The sequence below is a fragment of the Salvia miltiorrhiza genome, chromosome 3, assembly GCF_028751815.1.
Source record: "Salvia miltiorrhiza cultivar Shanhuang (shh) chromosome 3, IMPLAD_Smil_shh, whole genome shotgun sequence".
Lineage (NCBI taxonomy): Eukaryota > Viridiplantae > Streptophyta > Magnoliopsida > Lamiales > Lamiaceae > Salvia > Salvia miltiorrhiza.
This window is the reverse complement of record NC_080389.1, coordinates 13,046,535-13,059,646: the sequence shown is the minus strand read 5'-3', so window position 1 is coordinate 13,059,646 and position 13,112 is coordinate 13,046,535. Positions and strand designations below refer to the sequence as shown.

Genomic DNA, 13,112 nt, shown 5'->3' with positions numbered 1-13,112 from the left:
TTGTAAAGTTGATTTTATCCATAACACATTATGAGCCATTAAATAATCATAAACACTTATTTTTTCTTTTCTTTTGAGAAGACCTAAGTTTAAACACTTGATTAGAGGAAAAACGAAATGTCAACTAGCTAGCCTGGCAGTCAAATGATGCCAAAACCTGATATATGTATTTTTACGCGTTTTTCTTGCAAGTGGATGTTTTATACAATTTCTTTGAATATAAATATATCTGAATTAGGTAGAAAACTAATACTACCTCAATTGATATATTCCATAATTTCCATTTCTCGAACTTGATAATATTGTCAACGTTTTCCAAGCATCCTACTTGGTCTTAATTATTGGGGGTAGGTACAGAATAGTATGAATTAGGGTCATTAATTCCCCATGATAATAATAAAAAAAAATCCCCATGATACAAACCATGAAATGTTTGTCTACTTTTATATGAAACCCCTCTCAAAACATAATTAGTACATGAAATTCTTAAATGTTTCTTTAGCAAGTTACACATAAAAATTGCTCAAAAGCCTCTTGTTAGAGTATGACTATTCTATATTATGTTGTTATTTTGTAGACTATAAAAGCGGTATCTGATACATGTGGTGATACACGTTCCTCAAAAGTGATATTCTTATGGATAAACACAAGACTCCTATTTAAAGTATAATTATTGAATCACAAATTCTTGTGTCAGACCCTGTGTATATCAGACGGGTTGGGTCTGAGGCGGGTCCAACTATAAGTAATTAAAGAGAACATACGTATATTTGTAATTGATTCCAAACGAAAACTATCACTAACACAACAAAACAAAAAGCCCAACTATAAGTAATTAGCCGGCCCAAGTGCAAGTAACATTAACGATTAATATTTAAAAAGAAGATTCAAGAATAGATATAAATACTTCGTTTTTTTTCTTGTGATTTTAGCTGGGGGTAAAAGAGTATTTTAGAGGAGGTATTGGCACACATAATTTATTAGTATTATAGGAAAAAGAGAATATAGGGTTGTATTAATAGATACAGATGCAATTAATAAACATTAAATTTGAATTTAATTAGGGCCGAAGGAACTTTCTTAATGCCCCAAAAGATAATAGGGGCCCAATACTAACTTACTTTTAGTTAGTCGTCAACTTTTAAACAAAATAGATATAATTTGAAAACTACTATCCATCGAAATAACTTCGTAAAATATACTCTCTCTCTCATTACAAATGTACCACTTTTTATAATGGAATGTCTCATTATAAATGTCTAATTCTTTTTTTGGCAACATATTATTTCTCTATACCTAATATTTAAATCATTTTCATCAATCCACTTTATTTACTAATTACACATTTCTTAATATTCGTGTGCAAAAGTAATGTAGCATTTTATCTACTAATTACATATTTCTTAATATTCGTGTTAAATAGTAATAGGGCATTTGTAATGGGATGGAGTGAGTAACAAATAAGAGGCCCAACTAATTAAATAATTAGTTGGCCCAACCGATAGGAACTACCGATGTATTCCATTGGTCGAAATTAGAGACCACTTCATCAACGTAAAAAAAGAGAGACTATAGGCCTATATTAACAAGAGGCCCAACTATTAAGTAATTAGTGGGCCGGCCAAATATTTACAACAATTTTTTATTTCATTGGGGTAAAAGAGTATTTTAGAGGTTGTATAGCAAACATCAATAATTATACAAGGCAAAAGAGAATATAAAGGTATATTAATTAATAGATATAATTGTAATAAAACATAAAACTGGAAATTGCAATTTCCCGTAGATAAAACATAATCTTGAAATTTGAGGCCAAGGGAATTCCATTGGGACCCAAAGGAGCTAAAAGAGTTACCAACATTTAACATTACTTTACGCTTCAAGAAAAACATTTAACATTATTTTAGTATGAGTTGTCATTGAATTTGAATCCAGAAATTCGTGCCGATTCACCTAGCTAAACCCTTGAGATGGTCTTACACAATAAAGTAAGAAATGCAACACATTTAGAATACCCAACAATTTTTGGAGAAAGAAATTGAATATGTATATAAAGGACCAATGGTGGATCCAGAAATTTTAAATTAATTGGGGATTCTTATAAATAATTATATGATCATAAATGTAAAAAATATTTAATGATAAAAATAAGCATACCCAATATTATTTAATTTTAAAGTTCATGGTTTGTTTTTAAGTTGGGTTTATATTTTTCTTTGAGATTATATATTTAATTGGGGGTGCAAAAAATAAATATAAAATAATTCACATATAAATATACTACTAAATTTTTTTTTGGGGGGGGATGCATCTGGACCCCATGTTCTGAGCAGGATCCGCCAATGTAAAGGAACGATATGCTACATATCTATCGTTAGCATTATTTGTGAGTATCGCTCAAAGCCTCAAACGTTCACGTATAGTTCATGTTATCATTACTTCTTTGTTATATATATTGATTCTAATACTTTAAAATTTATCATTAAAATTATTAATTTTATAAATTACGTAAAAATCAAAGCTCAATTTATTCATTTTCCCCGAAGAACAAAACAATCATTCACACAATCCTACAAGAGGCTCAACTATAAATAAGTAATTAGTGGGCCCAAGTGATAGTAACATGAACGATTATTACAATAGAAATGATCACAAACTCAAGAAAGTATATGCAACATATATATAACTCTTCCACAAGTTAATATGAAGTTGTAGCATCAAGTATTTGCACATAAGGAATATTGGAAATCATGTGGGAATCTTCACCTCGTAGCATAGCTGCAATCTTCTTGCTCGCCACAACCTTCAACTCCTCAAGATTCCTCGTCATCTCTTCCGGCAGCCTCTCCAATGCCCAGCTCCGGCATTGCACCTTCCTCCACTAGTATACTCTTTAGCCTAATCAAATAAACCAAAATCAGGACTTTGAGCTCGGGAAATCCGTCGTGTGAGATCACCATCTCCGTGCCCTCATACGCGCTGTCCACCTTGAGGTGCGACAGCTTCGGCAGCCTCTGCAGCAACGGCATGGGATCTTCTTTGAGTTGACACCGATCCAAAGTGAGATGTGAGAGATTCGGAGGGAAAGCGGAGGGGAAAACGGTTATCTCCCCGTTAAGCTTGAGCCGCGTGAGGCGATGTAAGGATCCGAGCTTTTCCAAATTTAGGGTTTCACAGAACTTCAACTTGAGATGCACAAGATTCTCCATCTTCCCCAATAACAGGAAAAAACAAGTCGAATCTGAGATTCGAAGTACGTTTACGCCCAGCTCGGAGAGACTGGTGATGTGTGTAACTTTGTGGATGTTTGAATCCTCGAAATTGACGTAGCTCAGCGTCTCGAGAAATTTCAGACTAGTGATCTCCGGTGGCTTCTCGAAATAGAATGCAGACGCGTAGAGGCGGCGCAGACGGATCATTTTTACTAGAATATCCGACAACTCGATGCACACGAGTCCCCGTATGTCAAGAACCTCGAGGTTAATGAGCCTAGGCAGCCAGTTTGGGATATGCTTCATGCCTGTGTTTCTCAGATTCAGATACTTCAATCCCATCAATGCACCTATTGAAACTGGTAGCTGTGTCATTGCCATGCAGCATTCGAAGTCGAGCAGCTTGAGGAGCTGGAAGCTCATCCAGTAAGATGAGAATGATGGTGTGAAGAGGTAGGGCTGGGCCCCACGCCGGACCACGAGGGACCGGGCCTCTTTGTTTCCATAAATGGAATCGTTGAACCTTCCCTCTCTGCAGTCGAGGACGCGATGGCGGGGCTTGTGCGAAGATTCTCCATCTTCGTGCAGGATCTCCTCCTCTGCTTTTCTGGTGGATAGGTCTCGGACGAGATCGTGCATGATGCAGTTTTTAACACGATCGTCGAAGGATATGTCCTTGATTTGAACCATGTTTCGATCAATCAGCTCATCCAGATAAGCCATGGCCGTCTCCTCCATTGTTTTCCCTGCTTCTTCGGGGATGAACCCTTCCGAAATCCACACGTCTACGAGCTTCCGGGCCATGATCGTGTCGCCCAACTCGAAGATGCCCAGAGAGAGGAAGCATGATTTCAATTCTGGAGGCAGATTTTGGTAGCTTAGCTCAAGCATTGCATGTTGAAAATACTAATCAAAGTCAAGAAACAACTACATCTAGAAGTATAGAAATATTTAGCAAAAGTCAAAAGATATATTGTGTGTGACTTTAGTGGGATTTTGCAGGACTTTGCTTCATTTTGTATTCTATAAATAGATATCAGTGTAATATGAAGATAGATCAAGTAATACAATAACAATCATTTGCTTCTCTTTATTTTTCTCTGCATTATGATATGCATTATGATAATACCATGTTTTAACATGGTATCAAAGCAGGTTTAATCCTTGGAACTCAGAAAAAAAAAAAAAAATCATTGTTCCAAATACCAAAAAAAAAAAAAAAAAAACAAGGCAGCGCGCAATACCAAATTCAATTTCCCTCGCTGCATCAACTCCACCAAATCAATGGCAGTTGAAGCAAGGCATCTCAATCTCTTCCCACCACAACTCAACCAAGACAGAGAGTTGATGAACGCGATTACTCAGGGGTATACCGTTGCGGCCGCCGCCTACAACACGCAGCAGATGCGGTTCCTCGGGATCCCCTCCGCCGAGGCATTGCCGGAAAATCATTTCTACCACCAGGCGGCAGCGGTGTGCGAGGCGAAGACCTCCGTCAACACCGACAGCGGCCTCACCTACAACTTCTCCACCCCATCTTCAACAGCAGATGTTGAACAGCAGCTGTAGCAGCGTGTTCACCCCAGATCTGCCGAAGCCGCCGTCCATCCCGAGGCCGCTGAGGCCGCCGTCCACAGATCTGCCGAGGCTGCCGTCCACCTAATGGAGAGCTCCATGGCCGGCAGCACCTCGCTCTCCAACCCCGAGGACGAGGTCAACAACCTCATTCAGCTGGTGGCTGCGAGGAAAACGACGGTGGCCGGGAGAACAACGGCGGTGGCCGGGAAAGCAGCGGCTGTGGCCGCGTATCGGAAGCTCGCGGCTGGGCAGAATGGAAGGTGTGAGAGGGAGGCGCCTGGCTTTGCAAATAAGTATTTAAAATTAGGTATAGGGTTTAGTGTTTTCACACTAAACCCTCCTCCTTTCCTTTATTTGCAAAAATTACCCCATCTCTTAAAATCTGCCCCCCTAAAATTCAATAAAACACAAAGGCTACCCCGAGGTTTTGTTAAATTGCAGAACTTACCCCATCTTATGCAAACAGCCCCCCTAAGTTCTCGAAAATTTCAGAAAAACCCCAATCTTCTACATAATACTAAAATCACTTCCCAATTATGTAGAGAGTCCCACTACTACAAAAACGCTCATACATAACGGATTTTATCCGTTATGTATGACCCCAAAAAACCGATAAGTATAGTGGTGATATCTATGATATAGTCATACATAACGGTTTTATAACCGTTATGTATAGTAGTATAGATAACGGTATGATGCGCTCATACATAACGGTACATAACCGTTATCTTTAACAATTATACATAACGGTTCCTACCGTTATGTATTAATGATATAACCGTTATGTATTAGAATTTGTAAATTATTTTTTTCATCATAGTTAACGATTTTTTGCACTTTTTATAACGATTTTTACCGTTATCTTTGATAGAAATACATAACGGTTTTTTTGCACTTTTTATAACAGTTTTTTGCATTTTTTATAATTATAATATATTTTTTTCATTTTTCCTGTTATTTATCTCAAAAATTAAAGAAATAATTATAAAACAACAAAATGACATTGCCATCGATAACATATATTGTATAACATCCAAAATATTCATACATTATCATCCAAATATTCATAAATATCACATACATTTATGTCTAACAATTCTCCCACCATATAAGCACTAGGTTCTTCATATCGCCCAATTTTATACTAACTACACCACCAGGGACAAGAATAGCACCATCTTCTCCATGGAATTAATATAGTTTGCTTCTTCTTATTGAAGTAGTCCCAGAGGCATACCTGTATAAATTTCAGAAGAAAAAATCATGATTTTTTAGCAACTATATATACATCCACACATAATGAAACACTTTATTAGGCATTATGGCAGAATCAACTCTACAGTCCAAAATGAAAATCATCACTTAATTACACCAGATGATACATATAGAATGTATATGGTTTATTTCATTATCAATATATAAAGTATTCATCCAAGAGCTAAGCTTATTTTAAAGAGCTTATAAAGTTGTCAAAGTGTTTGGATAATTGAACTTATAAAGAGAGATTTTTTTGGTTAGAAAGAGATGAACTTTAAATAGTTATACGATGAAAATAACAAATTATAGTTTTAAGCTGTTTATAAGCTCAGCCAAACACCCTCCAAATGCACAATAAATTTCATGGTTTATTGCAATATGAATATATTAAGTATTCATCCAAATGCACAATAAACTTACACAATTGAGCAGCCAGTAGTGTTTCGCTTCTTCTGCGACGCCACTTCCTTTCTCCGTGGAGGTTGAAGCACAACCTTGATTGCAGTATCAAAAACACCTTTCACATTCTGCCAAACAACCAACCAAATTAGCATATAATCAATTGAATTAATTCAAGTTGTTGTTGGATACAACCTGTTGAGTCTTGGAGCTGCATTCTATGTAAGCTGCTGCACCAATCTGTTTCCTCAGCTCCTCGCCCTACACAAGTTGAGCCCGCCTTTGTCAACACAATCAAATACCAAATCCAACAATACAAAAAAGAAAGATGTACACACTTGGGCTGTGGTGATGATGTTAGATCCTCCTATATGATCAGCAAGATAACCCATGTCGTCCCGGAGATCTACACAGGGAAAACGTGTAACCAATGTGAGCCTATTATATCACATATGTCTCCTTTTATACATTCAACCAACTTACAATCTTACCTAACTTTGTTCCAACTAGCACGATTGGAACATTGGGAGTGAAACGACGAAGCTCGGGCATCCACTGAAGAAACAACAATCAAAATTGGATTAAAGAACTGAGCACAACAAGACTTCACATTCTGCAAAAGGCCTAGTTCTAGATATATGCAGATTACTTAAATAGTGAAGGCATAGAATTATGCATTTGCTATTTACCGCAGCAGATGATTAAAGCAATTATGCAAGAAACAACACACACACACAAAGAGCAAATGTACAACAAGACTTCAAATTCTAAAAGGACTAGTTCTAGACACATGCAGATTACTTAAATAGTGAAGGCAGAGAATTATGCATTTTCTGTTTACTGGAGCAGATGATTAATGATTAATGAAGCTCTTATGCAAGAAAGAAAGAAGACACACAGACAGAAAGGGGAAATGAAATGTATACCTTCTTGAGGACATTTTCATAGCTAGCCCTACTAATTAAAGAGAAAGCCAACACAAAAATGTCAGCACCTCTGTAACTGAGTGGCCTCAACCTGCTGTAATCTTCTTGCCCTTTTAAATTCACAAAGAAAAGAAAAAATGTATATATGTTAGGAGTTTGAGTTTCCAGAAAAGGGATATAGTTATATAGTAAAAGGGGGAAATAATACCTGCAGTATCCCAGAGTCCTAAGTTGACAATGTTGCCATCTACAGCCACATTAGCACTAAAATTGTCAAATACTGTTGGGATATAATCCTGTCATTCACAAAAAACACCAAATCAAAATCATACAAAAATGGGAAACAGGGTTCAGGGTTGAGGAAGAGAGAGGGAGACTAACGGTAGGGAATTTGTTGCTGGTATAACAAATGAGCATGCAGGTTTTCGAAGTCAAGATCCCTATTTTAGCAAATAAATGAAATTTTTGGTTTTCGAAGTCAAAATATGTGAAGGAGCATCTCTCTTTCCCTTCACATACTACAACCTGTATATGCATATCAAATTGTAGCCATTATAAAACTGAATCACCATACATCTTCCTTTTTCCAATGTGCACAACCCATGTGATGCAGCATGTAGGAATATAAAATTTATGTGAAAGATATTAAAAATGAAAATGACTCAAACACCTGAAAATGAAAATGACTCAAACACCTGTAAAGAAAACACGCAGATTATTTTTATGAACGAAAGGACTCACAAGTCAAAAGAGAAAATGGTGGAAAATATATTAGCTGCAATCGTGGTTTATATGAAACAGATACAGAATCTCTTTCAAATACATAACTGATGTGGTTAGAAACTGCCAGAAGCTAAACCCTATGTTGGAGTAATGCAAAATCTCATTACACCTGTTGGCTTATCATCGACGCTCATCTGAGAATATAATTCAAAACTCACCATGCTGTACGAACTACAATATTGGAACCAAATGGACAAAGAAGTAACCGCAGCCTGACCTGCATTAGTACGAAGCAATAATTATATAATTCCAGATACTCTGCACAAAATTCAACTCACAAATAGCAATGCAGCATACAAACACATGCCTATGGAGATAAATCCTATCTTAAGTGTATCCAGACTCCATGAATGACGATGTGGATCAGTCGATGCAATAATCAATCATCGTAACCACAATTGCATACACACAGAAAAAGTTCAGTAAGACGCCACGCCACAAATACAATAAAACCTTCAGTCTCACATTCAAACATTAACCAAGAGCACACTTGAAATGCAAACAGTAAAACCTAATTACAATCAAAACATAAGCACTGAACACAAAACTCACATAAAAGGGTAATCCAACAAAAATCAGCAGCTCCACAACACAGATTAATCAAGGGCGAAAGGGCAAGAGGGGGCAAGCGAAATAATAGAGTTTCAATATGAACCGAAATTTTGGAATACTACACACCGAATTGAACCTACCTGAAGGCTACCCGCGTCGGAGGCGGGGATACGAGAAAGGGCTGAGCATCGGAGCTCCGAAGTGGCGCAGGAAACGACGGGACTGGGCAGAGTGGAATCGATCTACTGTCTTGTTGGGTCGGGGACGAGTGGAGCTAATTTGCTGCGCCGGGAAGAGTGAGAGAGATACGAGAATCATCAGGGGGGGGGAGGTATGGACAGCGGCGGCCGGCGACTTCGAGAGCCACAGAACAGAGCAGCGACGGGGAGTGACGAGTTTGATTGAACTCGAATTTGAATTAAGTTTTGATTTAGGGCTTTATCACAAAAGAGGAGTGGCGGGCCGCGGTGGGTGGCAGAGGAAGCAAGGACGCGGCGGGGGCAGGTGGCGAGTCGCGGCGGGGTTCTCGTCGTTGCCACGGAGGCCAGAGGGAGAATTTGTGGGGGCGGCTGAAGGTGGTGTTTTTGGGATTTAGGATTTTAGGGCTTACGGGAACGAAGAGAAGAAGATTTAGGATTTTATTATCTTGAGGAGATCAAAAAAAAATATAAAAGATAAATGTAAAGAATACTCATACATAACAGTGTTGAAGCACTCATATATAACGGTTAAAACAACCGTTATAAAAAGACGCTCATAGATAACGGTCGGCTTAACGGTTCGATAATACCGTTATGTATGCAATTAATAGATAACGCTCATACATAACGGATTCACTAAAACCGTTATCTATTTCAATGGACAACAGTACATAGATAACGGTTTTTTGTCAAAACCGTTATCTTTTCAAAAAATGCGCTCATACATAACGGTTTTCTAAAAAAACCGTTATGTATGAAGTGTTATGTATGTGTAATTTTGTAGTAGTGTCCCTAAATTTTTCCGCTGCATATCAAACCTCTTGTGATAATAGGGATAGAGAGGAAGGGTGGATTTTTGATTGTGGAGCTACCGATTCGATGACCTTTGATAAAACTGATATTATTAAGTCATCAATATCCCACCGAACACATGTTCAAACTGCAAGTGGTGATTTGACTCGTGTTGAAGGAGCCGGAACTATAGAAATTTCTCCTACACTACGTCTCTCAAATTGTCTATATGTTCCATCTCTTTCCCATAAACTGTTATCTATTAGCCATGTTACAAAAGAGCTCAATTGTAGCATGATAATACATCCCCACTTTTGTTTTCTTCAGGATATCAGGACGAGGGAGATTATTGGACGTGGCACTGAGCGGGATGGATTGTACTATGTGGATGAGATAGCTCAGCAAGGCAAGGTGATGCTGGCTCACGGAACTGCTGACCGGGAAGCCTGGCTTTGGCACCGTCGGTTAGGGCATCCATCCACGGGGTATCTTAAGCTTTTATTTCCTAAATTAGTAAAAAATGAGACTCTATCTTGTGAGACTTGTGTTTTAGCTAAAAGCCACCGAAAAACTTTTAAGCCTAATGACGACTTAATGGTAAAAGTAGGACCGTAACTTTCAATATTTTTCAGAAGGAGGACTATATGTTACGAAATTTGAAAATGAGGACTATATGTTACGAAATTTGAAAATGTGGACTATAACTTTCATTTTTTATAATTACACTCCTATTTAACACATCAAAATAAGGACTATAGCTTTCATCACGGCCTGAAATAGGAGTGTAAATGTAAAAAATGAAAGTTATAGTCCTCATTTTCAAATTCCGTAACATATAGTCCTCATTGTCAAATTTCATAATATATAGTCCTCTTTCTGAAAATATTAAAAGTTACAGTCCTGTTTTTACCATTAGGTCCCTAATGACACACAAGTGAACTCCATATTTTCTCTTGTTCATTCTGATGTTTGGGGTCCTTCACCTGTTGTGGGGGGTCAAGGTTTTAGATATTTTCTACTCTTTATTGATGATTGCACTAGGATGACATGGGTGTATTTTCTCAAAAATAAATCTCAAGTTTTTGAAAAGTTCACTCATTTCTTTAAAATGATTCAAACTCAATTTCAAAAACATATCCAGACCCTTAGAACCGATAATGGGGGGGAGTTTGTCAATCGATCCATGCAAGACTTCTGTCAACAAAGAGGGATAATTCATCAAACCACTTGTTCCCATACTCCCGAACAAAACGGTGTTGCTGAACGAAAAAATCGAATTCTCCTTGAAATGACCCGTGCTATGATGCTTGAGTCTAAGGTACCCACCCACTTCTGGCCTGAAGCTGTCGCCACCTCTGCTTACCTTATAAATCGCCTTCCCACCAGAACCCTCCAACTTCAAACTCCTTTACAGAAATTATCCACTGTTTCTAATATACCCACTGCCCTTACGCTGCAACCACGAATATTTGGTTGTTCCGTATTCGTTCATGTTCCCAAACATGAGCGGACAAAACTCTCTCCGTGCGCTATCAAGTGTGTGTTTGTGGGCTATGGGGTCAATCAAAAAGGGTATAGATGTTACAACCCTCAAAACCGTCAAATTGTGACCACTATGAACTGTGACTTTCTCGAGTATTTTTACAGTAACCACCCTAACAGTCAGGGGGAGAGTGAAAGTGAGAATAAGAGTGAGATCGACTTGTTAAGTTGGTTACCAATGCCAGTCCCGGAAGCAGATCCAACAGAAAAAGTTAACCTAACCACCGAGCATGTTTCATCCACTCCAGAACAATCTAGTCCGCTGCATGAGCCTATATCTTCTCCGCCACTGATATCTGAGGTAAGATCTTCTGAACCTACTATTGTGGCTTCTGATTCTGCTGATAATATTTCTCAAGTCATTGAAGAAGAACAGGAGGATAATACAGTAGATGGAGATACTGGGAGATATGTGCTACCACCCAGGAGTAATCGGGGTGTACCTCCTAAACGGTATACCCCAGAGAAAATTGTGAGGAATTCGCGATACTCAATTGGGAATATCGCCAAGGGAAACTTGTCCAAAAATGCCACAGCCTATGAAGCGGCCTTATATGATGAGGAGATTCCACAAACAGCAGAGCAAGCCCTGAAGATCGAGCGTTGGAGAAATGCTATGAAGAAAGAGATAGGAGCCCTAAACCGGAATCACACATGGGAGAAGTGTCGGTTGCCAAAAGGGAAGAAAACTGTGGGATGCAGATGGGTTTTCACAATCAAACGAAAACCCGATGGATCTATTGAGCGATACAAAGCTCGGCTGGTTGCAAAAGGCTACACACAAACATATGGGATCGACTATGCAGAAACTTTCTCGCCTGTGGCAAAGATGAACACTGTCAGGGTGCTCCTCTCCATTGCTGCAAACAAGGATTGGGATCTTCATCAGTTTGATGTTACAAATGCCTTTCTTCATGGTGAGCTTGAAGAAGAACGGGAGGTATACATGGATGCACCCCAAGGTTTTTCAGATGAGTTCGAGGAAGGGAAGGTATGCAGATTGAAAAAAACTTTATATGGACTCAAACAGTCTCCCAGAGCTTGGTTTGGAAGATTCACCACAGCTATGAAGAAGTTCGGGTACCAGCAAAGCAATTCAGACCACACCTTATTCTTGAAGAAACGAGGTGATCTTATTTCTTGCTTAGTCATTTACGTTGATGACATGATCATAACAGGGGATGACTTAGAAGAAATCCAGAAGTTGAAAGCAAATCTTTTCAAGGAGTTCGAAATGAAGGACCTTGGGAGACTAAAGTACTTCCTCGGGATCGAAGTACTCAGATCGAGGAAAGGGTTTTTTATCAATCAGAAGAAGTATACTCTTGACCTTCTTGCAGAAACTGGGATGCTAGATTGCAAGCCAGCTGAGACGCCTATGGCTGTCAATCATGGGGTACAGATTGTGAAGGGAGCTGAATTGGCGGATCGAGGAAAATATCAACGTTTGGTAGGGAAACTTATATATCTTTCCCATACTCGGCCTGATATTGCATATGCTGTTGGAGTTGTGAGTCAGTTTATGCACCAACCACAAGCTGACCATATGGAAGCAGCACTCAGAATTGTGAGATACTTGAAAGGAACCTTTGATTATGGAGTACTGTTCAGGAAGACTGGACATCTCGAGATACAAGCCTACACTGATGCTGACTGGGCTGGAAACCCAGTTGACAGGAAATCAACAGCAGGGTACTTTGCCTTCATTGGAGGGAATCTTGTATCATGGAGAAGCAAGAAACAAAAGGTAGTGGCACTCTCAAGTGCAGAAGCAGAATTCAGGGGAATCAAGAGTGGGCTGACTGAAGTTCTTTGGTTGAGAAGGCTACTAATGGAGTTAAGTCTTCATCCAACAAAAACATGCCAAATGT

At 38.7% G+C, this 13,112-nt stretch overlaps 2 protein-coding genes across 2 annotated transcripts; both read right to left on the bottom strand.

Annotated features, from left to right (window-relative positions):
• Nucleotides 1-2,813: 2,813 nt before the first annotated feature.
• LOC131018362 (probable disease resistance RPP8-like protein 2) lies at nucleotides 2,814-4,016 on the bottom strand. Its single transcript, XM_057947092.1, has one exon. It carries the CDS (start codon nucleotides 4,014-4,016, stop codon nucleotides 2,814-2,816), a length of 1,203 nt encoding a protein of 400 aa, XP_057803075.1.
• A 1,777-nt stretch (nucleotides 4,017-5,793) lies between these two features.
• LOC131017595 (rac-like GTP-binding protein ARAC7) lies at nucleotides 5,794-9,328 on the bottom strand. Its single transcript, XM_057946402.1, has 10 exons — nucleotides 8,848-9,328; nucleotides 8,314-8,372; nucleotides 7,754-7,897; nucleotides 7,581-7,668; nucleotides 7,373-7,482; nucleotides 6,938-7,001; nucleotides 6,785-6,852; nucleotides 6,642-6,707; nucleotides 6,468-6,574; nucleotides 5,794-6,027 (listed from the first exon to the last, which is right to left on the bottom strand). The coding sequence occupies exons 2-10, from the start codon at nucleotides 8,314-8,316 to the stop codon at nucleotides 5,982-5,984; spliced, it is 696 nt and encodes a 231-aa protein (XP_057802385.1). The 5' UTR covers nucleotides 8,317-8,372; nucleotides 8,848-9,328; the 3' UTR covers nucleotides 5,794-5,981.
• Between the last annotated feature and the right edge of the window lie 3,784 nt (nucleotides 9,329-13,112).

What these genes read in the sequence shown, in the direction of transcription:
- LOC131018362 (XM_057947092.1), bottom strand. Translation starts at nt 4,016, where the DNA reads ATGGCCCGGAAGCTCGTAGACGTGTGGATTTCGGAAGGGTTCATCCCC.
- LOC131017595 (XM_057946402.1), bottom strand. An exon ending in AGGACTCTGGGATACTGCAG is followed by an intron (nt 7,483 to 7,580) that starts GTATTATTTCCC and finishes TGAATTTAAAAG; the next exon opens with GGCAAGAAGATTACAGCAGG. An exon ending in ATGAAAATGTCCTCAAGAAG is followed by an intron (nt 7,002 to 7,372) that starts GTATACATTTCA and finishes TTGTTTCTTCAG; the next exon opens with TGGATGCCCGAGCTTCGTCG.